Source organism: Rhinolophus hipposideros, assembly GCF_964194185.1.
Source record: "Rhinolophus hipposideros genome assembly, chromosome: 13".
Taxonomy (NCBI): Eukaryota; Metazoa; Chordata; class Mammalia; order Chiroptera; family Rhinolophidae; genus Rhinolophus; species Rhinolophus hipposideros.
In genome coordinates, this window is record NC_138059.1 from 44,192,115 (window position 1) to 44,218,514 (window position 26,400).

Genomic DNA, 26,400 nt, shown 5'->3' on the forward strand with positions numbered 1-26,400 from the left:
AAATATGTACAAATAAAGCAATGATATAACCATATAAGGTGATATGTAATTGAATGAAGTGTGTGAAAGTCTCTCCACTTTCTTATTACTATGGTCTTCATTTTATAACTAATGATACTGAATCCCAGGCTGCATTTGACTTTAAATTTCCCTGCAAAAGTCTGGTTGACTTATATTTGTACTTAATGGAATTGCCAAAGATTATGTCCCTTGCATTTACTTTACTTCTCTATTAAATCTTAAAGAAAATGTGAGATTTGGATTGGCAGAGAAAGGAGATGGTTCTATTCAAAAGAATCCAAAGAATTCAGAGCAAGGAATGATTAAATTAGATGTAGGGGCCATTAATTGATTTGTCTAACTTGATGGAGGATGCATGTAATGTGTAGTAAAAGGAAAAACAGTTTGAGATGATAAAGAAGGGTTTCAGGTGCCATGCTGAAGAGTGGGCACTTAATCCTCACAAAGGAACCTTTATCATTTCTTAAGCATAACAGGAATTTTAAAGTAAAGGTGATTTAAATTTGTCACTGTATCACAAAATAGAATAAAGCTGGAATGGCAATTACATTTATGTGCCAATGCCAACCATATGCAGTAGCTTCTTGCTGTCCCTTGTGTAGAAGATTCTCAGGTACTTTTCTTCATAGGAGGAATTGCCTTGATCTATTAGTTCTGTCTGATGTAAGCACAGGGAAGTGGCTATTTTCTATCCATGGAATAAAACCAACAATGTCTCATAGCAGAAAACATATATACAAATATATACAAAAAGCATACTAATTCATTTTGAAAATTATTAAGGACAGAATCAGAGACACAGAAGTGAAAAAAGTAAAGTAATAAATCCAAAAATTATAGGTAATTCAATTGTAATTAAATTGAAAAAGAAGTCAAGAGCAATAGCAATAAATGTAATCTTAGCATTTAAAGCACAGGGAGATGAGAGCAGGATGGTGTTCCTGAACAAGTGGGAGAGATGAGAGAATCCACAATACTTTGGAGATTCAGAAGAGGGGAGAGGAGAAAGATGCCAAAATAAATATTCTGGTCAACCAGTTCTGACTCCTATAAAAGGACCACTGTGTGCCAAAGGTTTCACAAATACACAGGAAAAGTGACTGTGCATCAGCTACTGTTCTCGGGCAAAGTGTGCCTGGTCTAGAGATGAAAATGCCCAGATCAGTAGGAGAGTATGACATTCAAGAAATGACTATTAAATAAATATTACACCAGTATTATGTAACCATTTTTGATAGCACAAGGCAGGAGAAGGTACATTTGCCACAAGAAATCAGAAAAGACTACATGAGCTAACATCTGCACTGCATCTATGTTGATGTGAGTCATGCACTTGACTCATATATTTATAAAATATTTATTTTATTCTGTTTCATTATATATGTTATTTATTTATTTATAATATATTACATCCAGTATTATAATATGTATTTTGTCCCCTTATATAAACATTCCAAATAGTCCTGTATTGTTAATAGATATTTTAGTTGTTTCCAGATTTGAGAAATTATAAACAAAGCTACTATGAATAATCTTGTTCATGTTTTCAGGTACAATATTAAGAGATTTCTTTTTTATTTTCTTTAGAAGTACAAAAAATTATATAGCTCAACTTTTCTTGTTTCTTAAGTTTATGTAAATGGAATTGGAATTTTACAATACATTTTCCTTTGTCTTGCTTTTTTCCCAATTATGTTTATAAGGCTCATCAATTTTCATTATTGTATAACTATAACATATAATAATTATATCAAATAAAATATTAAGTATAAGTATACCACAGAATATACATGCCTGATATTTTTTTTCTTTGTACTGTGAATTATTTTCAGGTTTGGATAGTTAAAAACAATACTGTGTGAACATTCTCGTATATGTAACTCGTTGAAAATAAGCTCTCATTTATTTGAGATGTATAACAAGAAGTAGAATTGCTGGCCATAGGGTATGTGTGTCTTCATTTTTATACGATATTGTCAAACTATTTTCCAAATTGGATGTAACAATTACATTCCCACCAGCATTGTGAGAGTCTTCTTGTTGTCTTGTATCCTCACCAATACTTGATACTATCATACTTTTAATTTTTTACCATATATATGTGTGTGTGTATAATGAATTTAAGTTACATTTTTTTCAATAATTATTATGAATGATAGTGAAGTTAAGAATATTCTCACATCTTTATTGATAAGTTTGAAAATGTCTTTTTTGGTCATGTCTTTTGCCTTTTCTTCTATAGGGTCATTTATCTTTTTACTCACTGATTTGTTGAGGAGTGCAATTCTTTTTCCACTTATTATGTTACATCTGTCTTCTTTCAGTCAGGTTTATCTTTCATGCTTTATTTGGTGCTTTTTGGTAAATGAAAGCTCTTAATAATTATCTAGTGAAGCTTAATGGTTATTGTCTTTATGCTTAATGCTTTACATTTATTATATATGTTCTTTTGTAAATTTAAATTTTGTCTACCACTAGTAAGCCTTTGATTCACTTGGTACTGATTTTGGGTGTGGTATGGGATAGAGGTCTAATTTCATTCAGAATGGATACATGATTTTCTCATCATTGTATATTAGCAAGACTGCCTTTTTCCTACTGCTCTGCAGTGCCGCTCTTGTCACAAATCAAACACCAATGTATGTGAGTATCCTCACCTCTGCCCCAGGCTCTACTCTGTCCTATTGATCTGTTCATTTATCTATGAACCAATACCACACTGCATTGATTACTAGAGTTTCATAATACATATGATCACCAAGAAAACATAATTTCTCCCTCGTTCAGATATTTCAAGAGTCTTGTCTATTCTTTGCCATTTGAGTTTCTATACAAAATTTAAAATGAGCTTGTCAATTAACATTAAAATGTCCTATTGGGATTTTAATTGGGTTTAAATTTATATCTATAAATAAATTCAAGAACATATTTTTGATAAAGTATTCTAGTCAATGGACATTGTATTTACCTCCGTTTATTTATAAACACCATATATGAAGTCTGACAATTAAGTTCACGAACTCACCTTAGAAAAAGTGCTACATACCTCCTTGCTGCATATCACTATGGTCACCTTTGAAGGACTCCCTTTGGGAAGCTCTGTCCTGATGCCAGTGCCTAGTCCACCCTTCAAGGCAATTTTGGAACTCTTTTTCTGGACTAGCCATCAGAACTTTCATGATATTAACCTTGATGTCCTCAATGTCATCAAAATGTCTTTCTTTCAAAATTTTGTTTGTCTTTGGGTAAAGAAAGAAGCCATTGGGGACCATATCAAGGCAATGGGGGGGGTATTCCAATACAGTTATTTGTGTACTGGCTAAAAGCGCCCTCACAGACCATGCTGTGTGAGCTGGTGTATGGTGTATTGTCGTGAGGCAAGAGCCATGAGAATTTTTGGCAAAAAGTTCAGATCATCTAACTTTTTCACACAGCTTTTTTAGCACTTTTAAATAGTAAACTTGGTTAGCTATTTGTCCAGTTGGTACAAATGCATAATAAATAATCCCTGTGATATCAAAAAAAGGTTAGCAATATCATTTCAACAAGTTCACAAACTTAATTGTCAGACCTTGTATTTAAGTGTTTCAGGCATTTTTAATGCTTGCAATAAATTTTTACATCTTCATCCTGTGTAGGTTTATACACCTTTATTTAAATTTACTTCTAAAACAAAGCAGGTTGCAAAAGTAGGTGGATGAAGAGGAAGTAGAAAATGAGAAGAAGGAGGAAGAAGAAAAAAAAAAGCAGAGGAAGAAAGAGGAAGGGGAGGAGAGAGTAGGATGAGAGAAAAAAGAGAAGGAAGGAAGAAGAGAGAAGAGGAGGTGAGAGAAGTACAGAGCAGAAAAGGGAGGAAAAGGACAGGAGGAGAAAGTGGGAGGAGGGAGGAAAAAAAGGTTGAGAGTAAAGGGAGAAGTAAGATGAGGAGGAAAGATGGAGAAGATCAGAGGAGGTAAGTGGAGAGGGAAGAGAAGAAGATTTTGTTCTGTGGTCTATATTCAAGTCAAAACACTTTTTTTTCAGTGCTAACTCACCATTGCAATTGTCATTGGGTAGAGAACTGAGCAATGTGTTTTGTTCATACTGAAAAGAAAACAAATATAAAGCGTAATAACATTATAAAAATTCATTTCTGTCCCTGAAAAAAGGTACATTACACTTTCTTCATAAATAACAAAAAAATAGTTTCCAAAATTTATTTTCCCTAGCCTTTTTTTCAGAATGGTAAATACAACAAACTGAAACAATAAAATGATAATTAGTTCTAAGTATAAATTATTCAATAGATAATTTATGCTATCAAGTCAGACTATCATCTTTAGAACATTTACTGCAAGACTAAATTTGTTTTGATTTTTGATCAGGAATTAAACACTTGCTTGTGTTTTTCATGTAGCACATTCAATCAGAAAGAAACTTCATTAACACAGCATTCTCTGAGAGAAATAATCACTAGCTATATATTTCATATTATACAAAAGTTAACTGTTCATCTGATGCTCTGTGAAAATACCTGAGAAACATTCTTGATTTACAGAAATACAGAACAATGAGAATGACTCTATATTCTACAATTAAATTTCTTTAAAATTGATCATTGATGCCCTAAAGACAGCATGCTATCTACTTCTCAAAAATGTATTATTGTTATTGTTAATGATGGTGATGATGATAATAATTGGTATTTCCTGAGTACTTACTGTATTCCAAGGATTTTTCATTAATAGTTTAATCCTCAGAACAATCCTATGAAGTTACTAATCTCATTTTCCATATGAAAATTGGAAATTTTCTAAATTTTGGAAGATTTCTAAAGATTGGAAAGGTTAAATAATTTTCAAAGTCACAAAGATGGTAAAAATTTGGGTTAAAACCTGACTTTGTGCCTTTACATTCTTAACCTCATGCCCAATCCAATAAATTATACTGTGTCTCTTATAAATTCAGTTTTAATCTTAGAGGCTGATTACAGAACATCCATTTTCCCTTCTTGATACCCAGTGGTGTAGCTTATATATTTTAATTCTAGTTCTGGCAGTTATCAAATAATTCCTACTAGATTATTTTTTTTACATTTGTAAGTCTCAACCTTCCTTTTTGTAACATTCAGGTAATTCCACTTACATCATGGGGCTGATGATAATTAAGTTAGATAGACTGATAAAATGGACTAGCTCCAGAAAGACATTCAATGAATTGAGTTTCCTTTCCCTCCTCTTAAAAGTACCTTGTCTATAGTTTAGTGGTTACCAGAGGGTAAGGAAGGCGGGGGGTGGTAGATGAGGGTAAAGGGGATCAAATATATGGTGATGGAAGAAGAACTGACTCTGGGTGGTGAACACACAATGTGATTTATAGATGATACAATACAGAATTGTACACCTGAAATCTATGTAACTTTACTAACAATTGTCACCCCAATAAACTTTAATTTAAAAAATCACCTTGTCTGAAATCTTCCATGCTGAAGAATTTCAAATAATACATGTAGATATTCCACCCACAAGGAGGTAGAAAATGACTCCAACTCCTTAATTATGAACTGCACTTGGAGACTTGCTTCCAAAGAGTACAGTATGAAAAAGGGAAAAATAGAATAACTACAGTGGAGAAGCCTGATAAATACTACCTCATCCAGGTGATCAAGGTCAACATCAATAGTGATGAATCATATTGACAGTGTGCACCTTTAATATAATGTGATGAAGATGGCACTTCACCTCTATAGTTTTCCTTCCAAAACACATATCCTCAGTCTTATAGCGATAAGAGCACCAGATAAATCCAACAAAGGGAGAATTCCAAAAAATACCTGACCAGTGCTACTGAAAACTGTTAAGGTGATCAAAAAAGGAAAGTCTGAGAAACTGTCATAGCCAAGAAGAACCTAAGAAGACAGGACAACTAAATATAATGTGATATCCTGGATGGAATCTTGGGGGGGAGGGAGGACATTAGGTAAAACTAAGGAAATCTGAATAAAGCATGGACTTTAATTAATGATAATGTATCCATATTTGTCTGATGGTATCGAATTTGTCACACTAATGCAAGATATTAATAACAGAGGAAACTGTGGGAGGTGTGGATATATATTATAGGAACTCTAATTTCTCAATTCTTCTGTAAATCTAACACTGTTACAAAAAAGTCTACTTAAAAAAAATCTCCTCTGAGCAAAAGAAAATTTTGAATAAACAGAAGATTGAAACTTCTCTTGCAACGTGAGGCCACAAAATAATGGTTAATATTATTAGTGAGTATCTGCAGCCTATACAATAATGAGCACAAATCCATCAAACACTAGCAGTCTGAGATCCTCCTAAGCATCTGTATTCAACAAGATACTTAATGGTGACATATAGGAAGTGTTTCACACCGTATAATAAAACAGAAGAACCTTTTTCAATTTGTGTTTTGTAGGATGCGATTCTTCCTGCCCTGGGGTGTTTTAAATGCCCTTCCACCATCACCATTTGTTGAAAATGCCACTATCAGAAAAGAGAAAATTGAGGTCCTGGCAGAGCATTCTAGTTCAAGGCAGAACGGTGGACTACTGTATACAGCCCAATATAAGGAGGAAATGTTGTGGTAGAGATTAATTAATGCAGACTCATTATTCTAAAACTGAATTTAGAATAAGTTCATAGACCTTAAAACAAGTAGATATCTTAGACAGACAGTATGTGACAAGAATAATATGAGATGCCCAAAAGAGCATCGATGCTGTTCAAGACTATCCATATAACATTATGAATGAAGGTTTATCCTAGGTTCCTCTGAGAGCAGGGCTTCCAGATTGCCATCTAAATCCTTGGTGTATCCCTTAAAATTCACAGTATGCAGATACATACAATATTTCCATTACTCTTATTATAGTGGAACTCAGTTTCAACAAATTCTTTCTTGCCATCATAAAGTTTGAGTTAAAGAATCCCATCACCTATAAATAACTTAGATTCAATAAACTCTATTTGATTATTAAATTCAAATTTCTGAAGTTCCAAGTAGGTAAAATCATACATGTAAAACCACCTTATAGAAGGTTGTATTAATGAAGTTTGTTTCTGATTTGACACGTTACAAGATAAACACGTGGCAATTTTCAATTTCTGAAAAGAACTTGGAGCAACATTAGTCTTACAGAAATACATTATAAAGAAAACATTATTGACTTTTAGTAAAGAATTAATTATAAAAATCTTCATGTGAAGTATTCTACTTGATATAATAAAGCCCACAAATTAGTATATCATTTCAAAAAGTATAAATTTACATTTTGGTAAAATAAAACCACAAACTTCTTGTGGGTTAATTAGGTTATTTAAAAGTCTACACAAATTTTCCCACAATACTGTGATGCATGGTGGTTGTGCGTTTTATGTCAGCCACAAAAACTTACCTCTCTCATAACACAATTTAACATTGCTAGAATGTTCAGCATGGCTTTGTGAAAGAAACAGGACTAGTATCCAATTTCAACAAGTAGGAATATATCTCCCCCTTTTGACATGAGAGCAAGTTCTTCCCAACTCAAAATTACAGGTGGTGGTTCTTAATATTCTGATAAAAGTGACATCCTAAAGAGCACAATGAGGGCTAAAGAGAAGTCTGGCGATATATAGGCAGGACCATCTTTAGGGGCTTATGATCTGTGAAGTCACACAAAATCCCTTGTTTAGAAGGGTCCCCCATTTGATTTAATGTTCTGCTGTTACCATCTTGAAATTCTTAGTAATTGTTGAACAAGGAATCTCGCATTCATTTTGCCTTTGCCCAGGAAATTTCGTATCTGATCTTGTATCTAGGGCCTCTGTGGTATGAATCAGTATGAGGCCGAGATGCAGAAACACGAAGCTGCAAGAAGCAGAAATGTGGTACTGGACAGCTCCCGACATACCAGAAATGGGAGGGCCAAGGTCCCCTACATACCTGAGTTATAGGGAGATAGTATACGATCAAGGACACAAGAGCAAGAAGAGAACTTTGTGATCTAAAGTAGTCAAGAAAAGCTTTGTGGAAATGATGTTAAAAGTCAAACTAATAATAAGTCAAACTAATAATATTAGCTTCAATTTTATTGTACTGAATAGACCAGGCACTTTTATCATTGTTTTGCATATATTAATCTATTACCTCATCTTGATTATCAATCAGGAAACTGAAGTACAAAAGATTCAAAACTTCATTAAGGTCTCACAGCTAACCCAGGCAGCTTAGCTCCAAAGTCTATGCTCTTAAAATCACAAAGGGTTTATGGATTCAAATGATTACAGATAGCTCATTTACCTGAAATCATCCTGATGTACATTTGATTCACTATCTCTGTTAATTGAGATAACTTATGGAGATAAAGAATGCTGGCTAGCATTTTATAATAGTGTCATCATAATGATAGCAATAATTTGTGCTTCTCTGAGTCATTTATCTATCATATTCTGTCCCTTTCAGAATTAGATCTAACTATTCTTTCTCTTGGTAAAAAGGTTCTTTAAGTGATTTGTCTTATATATTCTTCTCAGGGTTATAGCACCTAGTCCGTTAGTATATGTTGAATGAATGAATGAACAAATGAATGAACAAATAAACAAACAAGTAAGAGCTAACTGTAAGAAACAAATAAAAGGCATAATACAATATAAGGTTTTGCTGTGGAGAATGCTTTTATAATGTATTATATTTACGTGATATACTTTTTATATTTTTTATTTTTTTTATTTTATTTTATTTATTTATTTATTTATTTAAATTAGTTTCAGGTGTACAAGACAAGGTAATACTTAGACGTTCATCATTTATATCCCTCACACTGTGAACTCCCCTCCCCCCATCCCTATCCCTCCGACCTCAGGCATCCACATTATCTCTGAACTGGTCTCCCAAATAGGACGCATGTCCATCGGATACCCAACAAAATCTGTACAACATTATTGAATAAGCTCCGCAAATTAATTTTCAGAAAACCCTGAGGCCATCTTGTGGTTACCAGCTGTTTCCTAATCCCTTCACCTTTCCCCTTATCCCCAACCCCCCCGCCCCCACCCATCTAACAACTCTTGGTTTTTTCTTTGTGTCCTCAAAACTGTCTCTGAGATGGATCTAGAGAACATTATGTTAAGTGAAATAAGTCAGAAAGAGAAAGACAAGTACCATATGATCTCACTTATATATGGAATCTAAAGAAAAGACTATGTGAATGAACTAATCAGAGACAGTTTTGGGGACGCAGAGAAAAAACCGAGAGTGGTTAGATGGGTGTGTGGGAGGGGGTTGGGGATAAGGGGAAAGGTGAAGGGATTTGGAAGCAGCTGGTAACCACAAGATGGCCTCAGGGTTTTTTTTGAAAATTAATTTGGGGAAGGTATTCTATAATGTTGTAAAGATTTTGTTGGGTATCCGATGGACATGCGTCCTATTTGGGAGACCACCTCAGGGATACTGTGGATACCTGATCATGGCATTGTACACCAGAAGCTAAACATTAATGAATGCCAACTATAATTTTATATATATAATGTGATGGTTCAGTGTGAGGTCGGAGGGATAGTGGATGGGGGGAGGGGAGTTCACAGTATGAGGGATATAAATGATGAACGTCTAAGTATTACCTTGTTTTGTACACCTGAAACTAATAAATAAATAAATTAAAAAATAAATAAATAAAATAAATAAAAAAATAAAAAAATAAAACTGTCTCTGATTAGTTCATTCACATATTCTTTTCTTTAGATTCCGCATATAAGTGAGATCCATGTACCATGATGTAAGATTACCTATAGCATGACGTAATCATGAAAGTTAATCCTACCTTGTTGATATCATCAGTTGGTTTGTTGCTGGCATTTTCTTTTTGGATTATGTTCATTAGATCAGTATGAAACTTCTTTGTATTCAGAAAAACAAGTGGGTTGTTTATTGAGATAATTTTCACCAGCTGCAGGCTTTCCTTTAGGAGAAAAGAAATAGACTCAGAGTCTTGAATAAAATAAAAAAGGATAACTCTATCCAATGAGTCTAAATCTTACAAGCCCTAATGTCATTCAATCATGGAAGCAATCTCTTAGCTGACATTTTAATTATTAAAATTGATTTAGAAAACTTAATACACTATCATGTTTTAGGGAAATATGTACTTCCTCTTTACTAAGAAACATTAACAACAATGAGATGAGCCTGAAGCTTTTCAGAAAATGGCTCTTATTCCTACTTACTTGGTTTGGGGGAAGTAACAGCCTAGCATACCCAAAGACTACCAGAAAGGTTTATCCTTCCAAAAGTATCCTTTCCACTCAGTCTAAACATTAAAAATCCATCTATTTAACCATCAGTATTTTTAAAACTGGAAAATATGTCCTAAAGTTTCAAACTGTGAGTCATTTACCTCATAATGATACAGATTTCCTTTGGCTGGAATATAACCTTACAAGTGACTCATAGTCCTAACTGGGAGAAAGAAACCTAGAGGTAGTATTAGGAATGTAATTTCACTTTGGAAAGGTCTAGCTTACACTGGATTGCCAGTATGTAGGCAAGGCATGCAGAAAAAGAGAAGGAAAAGTTTCAGTACAAAGGTATCTGCTTTGGCTATTTGCCCAAGTCTTCCTGTCAGCAACTGGTGGCATGCAACTAAATTTGTCTTCTCCATGACCTTTGGGGCAAAGGTCAGACCTGAAAGTTGGGAGAATGGTATTTTCTATGAAATAATTCCTTACCAATGAAATAAAGCAATACTCCTTCAGGCCTTAGTATTCACATAAAAGACAGAGAATGGTGAAGCATATAGGGAGAGAAAGAAATATAAAAGTAAAGATTAAGTATGTGAATTTGGGCAATTCATTTAACTACTTTCAGTTTCCTTATATTTAACATTAGGTAAATATTTAAACTAGATAATCTCATAAAGTTCCTATAGCTACATAACTGATTATACTCTAGAAAGTAAGGAGATTGGCTACAAACAACTCAAGAAAACAAAAAGCTTTAAGTTACCAAACCAACTTTTAATCAAGAGTAAATCTTTTTTTAAAATCTTTTACAAACCAAAAGTAAAACAATTCTTTAGCCTGTCACATTTGGTTATCACAAAACTCCACATCTTAGATCAACCCCACTAATCATACCATATGATTGTGCCAATATATTGTTGTAAGTTAAGATAATATATATTTTAATAATGTCTCCTTAAAAATGTGTCCACTGTGCAAGAAACCAATTCTACTGGTATTTCATAACCATTGGACTTAATTACTAATAACAATACAGTCTTATTATCTGTGTTTAAAAAAAACAAACTGCTGATCAACATGGTGGAGTAGATGAATGCTGTGATTGCCTCCCCCAACAACCATATCACAATTACAACTAAATTACAAAACAACCATCACTGAGAACCACCTGAAGACTAGCTGAACAGAAGTCCTATATTAAGGATACACAGAAGAATCCAAGTTGAGACTGGTAGGAGGGGTGGAGACTTGTAATAGGACAGTCCCATACCCACATGGGGTGGATAAAAATCAGGAGGGATATTTTGGTTTTGGAGGTCCCGCCTGAGGAGTGACGGGCCTCAGCCCCACACCAGGCTCTCCAGCCCAGGGTTCCACTGAATTCCTAATAACTCTGGCTATGAAAACCAGAAGGATTATGGTTTGAGGGGATTGTGGCACAGTGAGACAGAGGGCTGCTGTAGACCCAGGAATTCCTCTTAATGGGTTCAGGCACAGATTCATTCACTGATGGAATCACTCATTCTGAGCTCCAGCACTATGGCAGCAGCTCAAAGTACCAGGAACATATGGGGAGGAACTGAATTATCTGGCTTCAGGATGAAGGCTGGAGGGGCAACTTTTCTCCCAGACAGAAGTTCTGGGAAACACCATTTTTCCTTTGTTGAGACCTACCCCTACCCAGCCTACATATGCAGATGGGCTCCATATCTGAATCTCCATCAACTTGGCTAATACCATTCATTTCTTCCTGGTGACTACTTGAGACTCTGACTCACCCAACTTGTGGACTCACTCAAGACACTTCCAGTGGCTTTTCCATACAAATGGCCTGCCTTGGTTCATGCTGTAGAGTTTATTAAAATATCTCAAAGGTTTACAAACCCCAAACAAGCAATGTCTGGCCTCAGTGTGCCACATACCCATTGCTGAGCAGCCCCAAGCCCAGCCAGCCTCAGTTTACAGATTATCCACTCCCAGGCACCTCTAATGCCAGCACAAGTGGCAACCATCTTTCAGATCACTGTAGCTCATACCAGGTGGTCTTGGGCAGAGTGCAGGCAATAGCTAAACTAGACCTGCACCAGAGCCCTGCCCAAGAGACTCCAGAACCAACTCACCCAGAGACCAGCTTCAGACCACATCAACCACCACTACAGACAGCATACTCAGAAGCACCAGAATTCCACTAGAGTGAATCCTGCTCCATTGGGACAGCCCCTGCACAATAGCTCCTCCACTATAGTTATGGCCAGTCCTCACAACAAATAAGCTTGAGGGTCAATCCCTCCCACTGATGTGTTAACAACAATCAAGGCCTAACTACAACAGAAAGGCACACACAACCCACACAGGAGACACACCTGGAGCACCTGGGTCAAGTGACCAGGAAAAATGAGCTACTGGGCCCAAAGAGCACCTACTACCTACAGTCACTCTACCAAAATCAGGATACAGAGCTGTACCTAATACATAGAAAAAAAACACATGGAGGAAGCCAAAATGAGGAGACAAAGAAACATGTCCCAAATGAAAGAACAGAACAAATCAACTGAAAAAGAACTAAACAAAATATGGACAAGCAATCTACCATATACGGAGTTCAAAACACTGCTTATATGATGCTCAATGATATCAGGGAGAACTTCAACAAAGAGATAGCAAATATTAAAAAAAAAAAAACACCAGTCAAAATGAAGAACACAGTAACTGAAATAAAGAACACATTAGAGGGAATCAGCAGTAGATTAAATGAAGCTAGGGTTGAATCAGTGAGAAAATAAGGTAGTAGAAAACACCCAATCAGAACAGGAATAACAAAAAAAGAATTAAAAAATGAGGATAATTTTACAAAATGAGTTTTAAGGGGACTCTAGGACAACATCAAGCATACCAACATTTGCATCATACGAGTACCAGAAGGAGAAAAGGGAGAGCAAGTAACTGAAAACTTATTTGAAGAAATAACAACAGAAAACTTACCTAACCTGGTGAAGAAAATAGATATACAAGCCCAGGAAGCAGAGTCCCACACAAGATGATCCCAACGAGGCCCACACCAAGACACATCATAAATAAGATGTCAATGGTTAAAGATAAAGAGAGAATCTTAAAAGCAGTAAGAGAGAAACAGTTGTCTACAAGAAAGTTCCCATAAGACTGTCAGCTGATTTGGAAATTTTGCAGGCCTGAAGGGATTGGAAGGAAATGATCAAAGGGATGAAAAGCAAGGACTTACAACCAAGATTATTCTACCCAGCAAAGCTATCAATTAGAATTGAAGGATAGCTAAAGAGCTTACCAGACAAGAAAAAGCTAAAGCAGTTCAAAATCACAAAACCAGTATTATAAGAAATGTTAAAGGGACTTCTTTAAGAAGAAAAAAATAAAAAATACAAATAATAACATTTCTATTAACAATTACTTCAAATGTAAATGGATTAAATGCTCTAATCAAAGACATAGGGTGGATGAATAGATTTTTTAAAAAAAGGCCTTTATATATGCTGCGTACAAAAGGCTCACTTCAGAGCCAGACACACACAGACTGAAATAAAATGATGAAAAAAGTTATTTCATGAAAATGGAAACAAACAAACCAAATAAATCTTTGATAGTAATACTTATACCACACAAAATGGACTTTAAAATAAAGGCTTTAACAAGAGACAAAGAAAGACCCAGTAATCCCACTTCTGGGTATTTACCTGAAGAAACTCAAAACACTACTTCAAAGGAACAAGTGCATCCATATGTTCATTGCAGCATTATTGACAATAGCCAAGGTATGGGAGTAACCTAAGTGTCTTTCAACAGATGAATGGATAAAAAGAAATGGCACATATGTACAATGGAATATTACTCCGCCATAAAAAAACAATGAAATCTTCCTTCTGCAACAACATGGATGGATCTAGAGGGTATTATGCTAAGTGAAGTAAGTCAGACAAAGACAAAAGCCATATGATTTCACTTATACGTGGAATCTAAAGAACAAAATAAATGAACAAACTGAACAGAAACAAACTCATAGACACAGAGAACATTTTGAAGGTTGCCAGATAGGAGAGGCATTGGAGGATGGGTGAAGGGGAAAGAGTCTTAATTGGTACAAATTGGTAGTTATAAAATAGCCATGGAGATGTAAACTATAGCATAGGAAAAATAGTCAATAATATCTTAACAACCATATATGGTGTCAGGTGAGTACTAGATATATTGGGGTGACCACTTCCTAAGTTATATAAATCTCTAATCACTATGTTGTACAGTTGAAACTAATATAATATTGAATGTCAACTGTAATTGAAAAATAAAAATTATAAAAAATAATAACATGATCTGACTTTGCCTTATTCCCTTTCCTATTCCCTATTTTCTCCATCATTTAATTTGGAATAGTCTATTTGCTTAGTTTAACTGCTTTATGGAACTTAGTAATAGAAGAGGTTTCCAAATGCCTGAATCAATCTGGACCATGATTCTACTGTGGACTATAGTTCTATGATACATGGTATTATCTTATTGAATGCTAATACAAGATTTTTGTTGTTGTCTATTGATCTGTTGCATGTCAATTGCCATATGCATGGTGGTCACATATATACCATTAAAGTTCATACTACTTAAAAATACAATTATCATGTTTTTAAATGTCATAATTTATCTGTTTCTAGTGATATCTTAAAACTATCTGATCCACAAAAATTATTAATTACAGAAAGAAAAAGGAAACTAAACTTACAACATCCACTTCTGTCTTCACTTTAAATTCCATTTCTTTCATGTTTTTCATACTCAGAGTCTTTGTTCTAGAATTAAGGCGAATGGAAAATGATATGTCATTTCTTAATCTCTACATTAACCATGAAGTAAAGACGATGTCATTTTATCTTGTCAATTGGAACATATTTAAAATAGTTTAGATCTTATATCCCATTTGTTTATAAAACACTGGTAAATGTGTTTTGGGGGATCTTGGGGATCTTGGGATCCCCAAGAATAGAAGGTAACAACAGAGACATCTAAGTAGAGATTTTAAAATGTAATTTACCTCATCTGGACTCCCAGCTACCATATATCCAAGCTACAAGAGGTGAATTGACAAAGAAAGTTATAGGAGAGAAGGTTACAGAATATACAGTATTTGAGAAAATCTTTTTTGGGGGGAAGGAAATAAAGAGGGAATCAATGGCAAGATAGGACCAGATAATAATGAATCTACATAGTTAGATTCTATAAAGGTAGAATCTATAGAGGTAAAACTTAATTTATTTGAAAAGAATATATTATTTAACAAAGAATTTCAAGGAAAGGATGAGAAGTGAGTAAAACCACTATTGGATCATGAACACTGGGAAAACAGAAAAAGAATTGGTCAAAATAGGTTCACAGATGTTCAGTAAAAAGACAAAAAAAGAAATTATCTAGGAAAAGTACATTGACAGATTAATATGACTTCTGAAAAATCAAATTTGCTCAAGTTATTTAACTTTCCAAATGATTACATTGTTATATGGTTTGTATTTCATTGGATGCTATAGCTCTTCACTTAATGAAAAATAGCTCTGTGATGCAGTGTATGGTAATGGGGTTAATTTATTTACTTTAATAGATTTCATATATTCTATTTTATAGTGCTGACAAAATATTTCTTTTGATTAAGACCAACATTATTATATACCATATGTAGATAAAACCTTTTTGTCTCCAATTCTCTAACACCAAATGTTAATAAAACATAAAATTGTAGTACTATATATTCAACAGAAGTAAAAGTAACTTGCAATATCAAATGCTTTGCTGCTGTGTCAGTATAAACAGCATTTAAATAAGATCTTACCTTGAGAAGCGACCAATCACAAAAGCTATGGTACAGAGAACACCATACAGCAGTCCCACATTGGCAGCAAAACATATTGTAAATACATATGTACTGACCCATATGCCCTGAAAGAAAAACAAAAAAAAAAGAAACCCACAGAAAATGTGGTTCCTTTGGTATTCTCTTCTTTCTCATGAATGCTAAATTACTCAAAATTTTATTCTACAACATTCCTGTGACTAAATCTCTCAGTTTCGCAGACCAACTAGTTCCGGCAAAAGGGAGAGAGCTGTGGAAGCAGGAAACGCTGTAGTGGTGGTCGCCACCATTGCTCTGGGCCAACTCTCACAACTCAGTCCCTGGCCCCACCTATCTGGGCAGATCCCTGCAGGAGTAAACAGAACTGCAGAAACATACGGGCTCTGAATATGGTGCAGAAAGAGCTATGGAACTTCAAAAGCTCTTCACATACCTATGAACCTGTTGCAGAAGCCACTCCTGTAAACGTCTACGAAGAGAAATAGTAAATCAGTGATTGCCATGAATAACCAAGGCAACAAGATAGCTCTGAAAGAAAGTGAAAGTCTCCAGAAAAGGAACTTAGAGATATGGAAATATGTGACTTAAATGACAGAGAATTCAAGATTGCAATTTGAAAAAACTGAACGAGATGCAAGAAAACACAGAAAGGCAGTTTAGAGAACTCAGAAACACAATCAAAAAACACCATGAGCATTTTACAAAAGAGATTGAAATTTTAAAAAAGAACCAAATAGAATTTCTGGAGATTAAGAACTCAGTAGAAGAAATTAACAACAAAATATCCAGCTTAGGTAGTAGAGTTGACCAGATGGAGGAAAGAATCAGTGACATCAAAGATAGGAACCTGGAATTTGCACAGATGGAAGAAGAAAGAGACTTGAGACTTAAAAGAATGAAAGAACTCTACAAGAACTTTCTGACTCCATCAGAAAGAGCAATATAAGAATAATGGGCATATCAGAAGGAGAAGAAAGAGTGAAGGGAACAGAGAATGTATTCAAACAATTTGTCGATGAGAACTTCCCAAACTGTGGAAAGAACTGGATCCTCTAACCTTAGAAGCAAATAAAACACCTAATTACCTCAATCCCAACAGGCCTTCACCAAGGCACACTGTATTGAAGCTGTCTAAAATCAATGAGAAAGAAAAAATACTCAAGGCAGCCAGGGAAAAGAAGATGGTAACTTACAAAGGAAAGCCCATTAGATTATCATCATATTTTTCAGCAGAAACTCTACAAGCTAGGAGGGAATGGAACCAAATATTCAAACTATTGAAAGAGAAAAATTATGAACAAAGAATAATATATCCAGCAAAGATCTCCTTTAGTTATGAAGGAGGAATAAAGACCTTTCCAGACATCCAGAAGCTGGGGGTATTTTCTAATACACGACCTGCACTACAAGAAATACTAAAGGAAGCTATTCGACCACCATCAACAGGGACAATTTGTGGCAACATAAAAAGGGTGAGTAAATGCCTGAACCGGAATATGGAAATAGAGAATATAAGCGTGCTAAAGAAACCGGAATACTCTAAATATCAAACTTTCTTTTACATAAACTTAAGGATAAGCACTCAAAAAACATCCAGAACTGAAACATATACTGTAATAAAAGAAGAAACAGAGAAAAACATCATAGAAACTACCACACATAAATAATAGACAACAACAAAAAGGCAAAGAAACAATGGAGACACAGCCTTACCAGAAAACTAAACATAGAATGACAGGAAATCCTCACATATCAATAATCACCCTAAATGTAAATGTACTGAACTCACCAATAAAAAGGCACAGAGTAGCAGATTGGATCAAAAAACTAAACCCAACCATATGCTGTCTCCAAGAGACACATCTCAGCTACAAGGACAAGCATAGACTCAAAGTGAAAGGGTGGAAATTGACACTCCAAGAAAATGGTACCTAGAGAAAGTCAGGTGTAGCCATAATGATTTCTGATGAAACTGACTTCAGGGTGAAAAATATAACAAGAGACAAAGATGGACATTTCATAAGGGTAAAGGGGACTATACAACAAGAAGACATAACAGTCATCAATATTTATGCCCCCAATCAGGGAGCACTGAAATATACCAAGCAACTACTAATAGAACTAAAGGGAGAAATTGACCAAAACACAATTATACTAGGGGACTTAAATACATCATTGACAGCTATGGATAGATCATCCAAACAGAAGATAAATAACGAAATAGCAGTCCTAAATGACACATTAGATGAAAAGGAAATTGACATATATAGAGCACTTCATCCTAAAACATCAGACTATACATAATTTTCTAGTGTAAATGGAACATTCTCAAGGATAGACTATATATTGGGACATAAAATCAGCCTCACCAAATTTAAGAAGATTGAAATCATACCAAGCATATTCTCTGATCACAAGGCTTTGAAATTGGATATCAACTGCAAAAAGAAAGCAGGAAAAAACACAAGTACATGGAGATTAAACAACATACTTTTAAAGAATAACTGGGTCAAAGAAGAAATTAGAGGAGAGATCAAAATATACATAGAAACAAATGACAATGAAAATACATCCTACCAAAATTTTTGGGATGCAGCGAAAGCAGTTTTAAGAGGAAAATTTATATCATTACAGGTCTATCTCAAGAAACAAGAAAAATCCCAAATAAATAACCTCATGTTACATCTTAAAGAACTAGAAAAAGAAGAACAAGTGAAACCCAGGTCAGCAGAAGAAAGCAGATAACAGAAATCAGCGTAGAACTAAATGAAATAGAGAACAAAAAGACAATAGAAAAAAAAAATGAATGTAACAAAGAGTGGTTCTTTGAAAAGATTAATAAAATTGACAAACCCTTGGCTAGACTCACTAAGATAAAAAGAGAGAAGACACTAATTAACAAAATCAGAAATGAAAAAGGGGAAGTTATCATGGACATAATTTAGAAGAAATGGACAAGTTTTTAGAAACATATAGCCTTCCAAGCCTGAATCATGAAGAACTGGAAAATCTAAACAGGCCGATCACTAGTAATGAAACTGAATCAGTCATCAAAAACCTTCCCAAAATCAAAAGTCCTGGATCAGACGGCTTCACTAGTGAATTCTACCAAACCTTCAAACAGAATCTAATACCAATCCTGCTCAAACTCTTCAAAAAAATTGAAGAAGAGTCAGTACTCCCTAACTAATTTTATGAGGGCAACATTACCCTGATACCAAAACCTGGTAAGGACAACACAAAAAAAGAAAACTACAGAACAATATCTCTCATGAATACAGATGCTAAAATCCAAAACAAAATTCTAGCAAATCGAATACAACAATGCATTAAAAAGATTATTCATCACGACCAAGTGGGGTTCATCCCCGAGGCACAAGGATGGTTCAACATTCACAAATCCAAAACAAAATAAAATAAAGTACACATAAACAAAACAAAGGACAAAAATCATGTGATTCTATCAATTGATGCAGAAAAAGAAAAGCATTTGATAAGATACAACATCCATTTATGATTAACACACTTAATAAAATTGGTATAGAAGGAAAATACCTCAACATAATAAAGGCCATATGCGAACAGCCCTCAGCTAATCTCATAATTAAAGGTGAAAAGCTGAAGCCCTTTGCTCTACATTCAGGAACACGACAAGGTTTTCCCCTATCACCTCTGCTTTTCAACATAGTGTTGGAAGTCCTTGTGAGAACAATCAGGCAAGAGAAAGAAATAAAAGGCATCCAACTTGGGAATGAAGAAGTTAAATTGTCACTCTTTGCAGATGACATGATACTATATATAGAAAACACTAAAGACTCCACCAAAAAGCTATTAGAAACAATCAATGAATACAGTAAATTTGCTGGCTACAAAATCAACGTACAAAAGTCCATTGCTTTCCTATATACCAACAATGAAATCTGAGATAAAGAAATAGAAAAAACAATTCCTTTTCCAATAGCAGCAAAAAGAATAAAATACCTAGGAATAAACTGAACCAAGGATGTGAAGGATTTATATGCTGAAAACTATAAGTCATTTTTGAAAGAAATTGAAGAAGACACAAAGAAATGGAAAGACATTCCGTGCTCATGGATTGGAAGAATCAACATAGTTAAAATGGCCATATTACCCAAAGCCATATACAGATTTAATGCAATCCCCATCAAAATCCCAATGGCATTTTTTTAAGAAATAGAACAAAAAATCATCAGATTTGTTTGGCACCACAAAAGACCTTAAATAGCCAAAGCAATATTTAAAAAAAAAGAACAATACTGGAGGTATCACACTCCCTAACTTTTGCTTGTACTACAGGGCTACAATAATCAAAACAGCTTGTTATTGGTGGAAAAACAGACACATAGACCAATGGAATAGAATTGAGAACCCAGAAATAAAACCACATAAATATGGACAGATAATTTTTGACAAACAAAGCTAAAAACATACAATGGAGGAAAGACAGCCTCTTCAATAAATAGTGCTGGGAGAATTGGATAGCTACGTGCAAAAGAATGAAACTGGACTGCTAACTGTCATCCTGTACCAAAATTAATTCAAAATGGATCAAAGACTTAAGCATAAAACCTGGCACAATAGACTGCATAGAAGAAAACATAGGTACTAAACTTATAAACCTTGGGTTCATAGAGTGTTTTATAAATTCAACTCCAAAGGCAATGGAAGTGAAAACTAAAATAAATGAATGGGATTATATGAAACTGAAAAGCTTCTTCATAGTAAAAGAAACTATTGACAAAATAATGAGGCTACAAACTGAATGGGAGAAGATTTTTGCAAACAGTGCCTCTGATATGGGTCTAATATCCAAAATATACAAGGGACTCATGAAACTCAACAACCAAAAAACAAACAACCCAATTGAAAAATGGACAGAACACCTGAAGAGACATTTCTCCAAAGAGGATATACAAATGACAAATAGACATATAAAAAAATGCTCAACATTGCTAATCATCAGAGAAATGCAAATAAAAAACACAATGAGATATCACCTCACCTTTGTCAGAATGGCTATCATCAACAAGACAAATAGTAACAAGTGTTGGAGAGGCTGTGGAGATAAAGGAACCCTCATACACTGTTGGTGGAAATGCAGACTGGTGCAGCCACTATGGAAGGCAGTGTGGAGGTTCCTCAAGAAATTAGGAATAGAATTACCATATGACCCAGCAATCGCTCTCCTGGGTATCTACCTAAAAAATCTGAAAACATTTCTCTATAAAGACACGTGTACTCCAATGTTCATTGCAGCTTTGTTTACGGTGGCCAAGACATGGAAACAACCAAAATGTCCTTCAATAGATAAATGGATAAAGAAGTTGTGGTATATATACACAATGGAATACTATTCGGCGTTAAGGAAAGATGATATAGGAGCATTTGTGACAACATGGATGGATCTTGAGAGTATCATACTAAGTGAAATAAGTGAGACAGAAAAAGCGGAGAACCCTATGATTTCACTGATATGTGGTATGTAAACCAAAAACAACAAAAGAACAAGACAAACAAATGAAAGAAATCTCATAGACACAGACAATAATTTAGTGGTTACCAGAGGGTAAGGGGGTGGGGGGTGGGTGATGAGGGTAAAGGGGATCAAATATATGGTGATGGAAGGAGAACTGACTCTTGGTGGTGAACACACAATGGGATGTATAGATGATGTAATACAGAATTGTATACCTGAAATCTATGTAAATTTATTAACAATTGTCACCCCAATGTATTTAATAAAAAAAAAGGAAAGAATGTATAGTCTGATGTTTTAGGATGAAGTGGTCTATATATGTCAATGATGTCCATTTCATATAATGTGTCATTTAGGGCTCCTATTTCGTTATTTATTTTCTGTTTGGATGATCTATTCACAGCTGTCAATGATATATTTAAGTCCCCTAGTATAATTGTGTTTTGGTCAATTTCTCCCTTTAGTTCTATTAGTAGTTGCTTGGTATATTTTGGTGTTTCTGTTTGGGAACATAAATGTTGATGACTGTTGTGTATTCTTGTTGTATAGTCCCCTTTACGATGATGAAATGTCCATCTTCGTCTCTTGTTATCCTTTTTACCATGAAGTCTGTTTCATCTGATATCATTATGGCTACACGTGATTTTCTCTGGGTACCACTTCCACCCTTTGGGTCAATTTCCACCCTTTCACTTTGAGTCTATACTTGTCCTTGTAGCTGACATGTGTCTTTTGGAGACAGCATATGGTTGGGTTTGGTTTTTTGATCCAGTTTGCTACTCTGTGCCTTTTTATTGGTGAATTCAATCCATTTACATTTAAGGTGATTATTGATATGTGAGGATTTCCTGTCATTCTATCTTCAGTTTTTTGGTAAGGCTGTGTCTCCATTGTTTCTTTTCCTTTTTGATGTTGTCTATTATTTCTGTGTGGCGGTATCTACGGGGTTTCCCTCTGTTTCTTCTTTATTATATATTTCAATTCTGGATTTTTTTTTTGAGTGGTTACCTTTAAGTTTATGTAAAAAAAGTTTGATATTTACAGTGTTCCATTTTCTTCAGCACGCTTACTTTCTCCATTCCCATATTCCGGTACAGGCCTTTACTCTCCCCCTTTTTGTGTTGCCACAAATTGTCCCTGTTGATGGTGGTCGAATAGCCTCCATTAATATTTTTTGTAGCATAGGTGTGTATTAGAAAATTTCTTACGTGTGTATATGTCTGAAAGGTCTTTATTCCTCCTTTATAACTAAAGGAGATCTTTGCTGGATATATTATTCTTGGCTCATAATTTCTGTCTTTCAATATTTTGAATATTTGGTTCCACTCCCTCCTGGCTTGTAGAGTTTCTGCTGAAAAATATGATGGTAATCTAATGGGCTTTCCTTTGTAATTTACTGTCTTCTTTTCACTGGCTGCCTTGACGATTCTTTCTTTCTCATTGATTTTAGACAGCTTCAATACAATGTGCCTTGGTGAAGGCCTGTTGGGATTGAGGTAATAAGGTGTTCTATTTGCTTCTTGGATTCGAGGATCCAGTTCTGTTCACAAATTTGGGAAGTTCTCATCCACAATTTGTTTGAATGTATTCTCTGTTCCCTTCTCTCTTTCTTCTCCTTCTAGCATGTCCATTATTCTTATATTGCTCTTTCTGATAGAGTCAGAATGTTCTTGTAGAGTTCTTTCATTTATTTTAAGTCTCAAGTCTCTTTCTTCTTCCATTTGTGTCATTTCCAGGTTTCTATCTTCGATGTCACTGATTCTTTCCTCCATCTGGTCAACTCTACTACCTAAGCTGGTTATTTCATTCTTAATTTCTTCTATTATGTTCTTAATTTCCAGAAATACCATTTGGTTCTTTTTTAGAATTTCAATCTCTTTCGTAAAATGCTCATCTTGTTCTTTGATTGCGTTTCTGTGTTCAATTAATTGCCTTTCTGTGTTTTCTTGCATCTCGTTGAGTTTTTTCAGAACCGCAATCTTGAATTCTCTGTCATTTATGTCACATATTTTTATATCTTTAAGTTCCTTTTCTGGAGACTTTTCACTTTCTTTCTGAGCTGTCTTGTTGCCTTGGTTATTCATGGCAATTACTGATTTATTATTTCTCTTCCTAGACATCTACAGGAGTTGGTTCTGCAACAGGTTGATAGGAAGAGGTCTTTTTTTGTTTTCCAGTACTTGTTGGTAGAATGTTTTGTTTTCTGTCTGACTGCAGCCTTTTCTTTCCTCTCTCATACAGTAGTGTTTTGTTTTCTCTGCACTATTCCAGCTTCTCTCAAAATGGGGGGATTCCCTGGGAGACGGGCTTCTCCTCTGTTAACAATTCCCCTGGGTCATAGGGCTCCATGTCCCTGTGGGGATGCAGAGAGCTTTTGAAGTTCCAAAGCTCTTTCTGCACCAGATTCAGAGCCTATATGTTTCAGCAGTTCTGTTTACTCCTGCAGGGATCCACCCAGAAAGGTGGGGTTAGGGGCAGGGTGAGTTATGAGAGGTGGCCCAGAGCAATGGTTGTGACCACCACCACAGCCCGTCCCACTTCCACAGCTCCCTCCCCTTTGCCAGAATCAGTTGGGCTGCGAATCTGTGTCTGCAGTCCACAGTTCTCAGAACAGCAAATATTCTGTTCTTTTGTTCTGACACTGCTACTGTTCCGCTTCTAGCACCGGGCAGGTGGGGGCGGGGCGAGTTCTGGGAGGGTAGGGCGGGGGCCACTAGTCTCAGTGTCTAAGGCTTGCGTTCTCTCTTTCGGCAGTGAGGGCTCAAACCACTGTTTTCAGCCTTCTTCCCTCAGTCTTTTCTTTGAGGTCTCTGCCATAAACGTTGGGTTCAGCCGTGTTTTATGCTGCTCCCTCAGCCCTGTTTGCCATAAGCAGAGCCCTAGCAGTCCAAGTTCTTCCCTCTCTTGCAGCTGCAATAGTTCTGGGATGCAGCGAGCTCGGAGCACTATCTAGGTTTGCTTACTCCGCCCGTGCAGGTCCGTCTCCACACTTCTCTCTTCCCTCCTCTGCCGCTCACGCGATTCTCCCACTTTTAGGTGAATTTAGTAGTGGTCCCCTTCTTGCCTGTCTGCTGTGCAGGGAGTCCTTTGTGGAGTTATTGTTGTCCGATTAGTTGTAAATTCCAGGGGAGCTTTAGAGAGGCTCACCTCACGCCGCCATTTTGATGACGTCTCCAAAGATTAGTTTCATGTATATACCACAATTTCTTAATCCAATCATGTATTAGAGGACACTGTGGTTGTTTCCGTTACTTCGCCATCATAAATAAAGATGCAATGAACATTGGAGCACATATATCTTTACAGATAAATGTTTTCAGTTTTGGGGGAGAACCTCCACACTGCCATCAAGGCTGCATCAATCTGTATTCCCACCAATAGTGTATGAGGGTTCCTTTTACTCCACAGCCTCTCCAACACTTGTTATTATTTGTCTTGTTGATGATAGACACTCTAATCGGTGTTAAGTAATATCACATTGTGATTTTTATTTGCATTCCTCTGATGATTAGTTATGTTGAACATTTTTTCATATGTCTATTAGCCATCTGTATCTTCTCTTTGGAGAAATGTCTCTTCAGGTCCTCTGCCCAGTTTTTAATTGGATTGTTTGGTTTTTTGTTGTTGTTGAGTTTAATGAGTTCCTTATGTATTTTGAATATTAGCCCCTTATCAAAGATGTTGTTTGCAAAAATGTTCTCCCATTTAGTTGGTTGCCTCTTTATTTTGCTGATGGTTTCTTTTGCTGTGCACAAGCTTTTCAGTTTGATATAGTCCCATTCATTTATTTTAGCTTTAACATCCTTTGCCTTTGGAGTCTGATTCTTATACCGCTCTTTGAATCCACAGTGCATAATTTTTGTACCTATGTTTTCTTCTATGCATTTTATTGTTTCAGGTCTTATGTTTAGGTCTTTGATACATTTTGATTTAATTTTGGTTCATGGTGACAGATAGCAGTCAAGTTTCATTTGTTTGCACATGGCTTTCCAATTCTCCCAGCACTATTTATTGAAGAGGCTGTCTTTTCTCCATGGTATGTTTTTGGCTTCTATGTTAAAAATTATCTGTCCATATTTATGTGAGTTTCTTTCTGGGTTCTCAATTTTATCTATACTCAGGAAAGTGACAGGACTGTCCCCTATCACTTCTGCTTTCCAACATAGTATTGGAAGTGCTATCCAGAGCAATCAGGCAAGAGAAAGAAATAAAAGGCATCTAAATTGGGAATAAATAAATAAATAATAGCTAAATTGGGAACTTTTTGCATATGACATGATGCTATATGTAGAAAACCCTAAAGACTCCACCAAAAAGCTATTAGAAACAATAAACAAATACAGTAAAGTTGCCAGCTACAAAATCAATGTACAATAGTCCATTGCATTCCTATATACTAACAACAAAATCTCAGAAAAAGAAATTTAAAAAATCAATTCCTTCGTAATTGCAACAAAAAGCATAAAATACCTAGGAATAAACTTAATGAAGGATGAGAAAAAGTTATATACTGAAAAATATAAGCCATTTTAAAAAGAAATTGAATAAGAAGCAAAGAAATGAAAAGATATTGTGTGATTGTGGACTGGAAGAATCAACATAGTTAAAATGGCTGTATTACTCAAAGCAATTTTCAGATTGAATGCAATCCCTATAAAAATCCCAATGGCATTTTTCAAAGAAATAGAACAAAAAATTATCAGATTTGTATAGAACCACAGAAGACCCCAAACAGCCAAAGCAATCCTAAGAAAAAAGAACAATGCTGGAGTTATCATGCACCCTGACTTCAG

The 26,400-nt window shown here is 35.3% G+C and overlaps 1 protein-coding gene across 1 annotated transcript in view; it reads right to left on the bottom strand.

The window, feature by feature from the left end:
• The window catches only part of SLC26A7 (solute carrier family 26 member 7), a gene marked incomplete at both ends in the record, with an annotated part of 294,025 nt that overhangs the window by 62,016 nt on the left and 205,609 nt on the right, over positions 1 to 26,400 (bottom strand). Inside the window, 4 exons of the mRNA XM_081070238.1 lie at positions 4,056 to 4,104; positions 9,830 to 9,967; positions 14,992 to 15,058; positions 16,090 to 16,196. Of these exons, the coding sequence (XP_080926364.1) occupies positions 4,056 to 4,104; positions 9,830 to 9,967; positions 14,992 to 15,058; positions 16,090 to 16,196 (361 nt within the window). The remainder of the gene's footprint in view (positions 1 to 4,055; positions 4,105 to 9,829; positions 9,968 to 14,991; positions 15,059 to 16,089; positions 16,197 to 26,400) is intronic.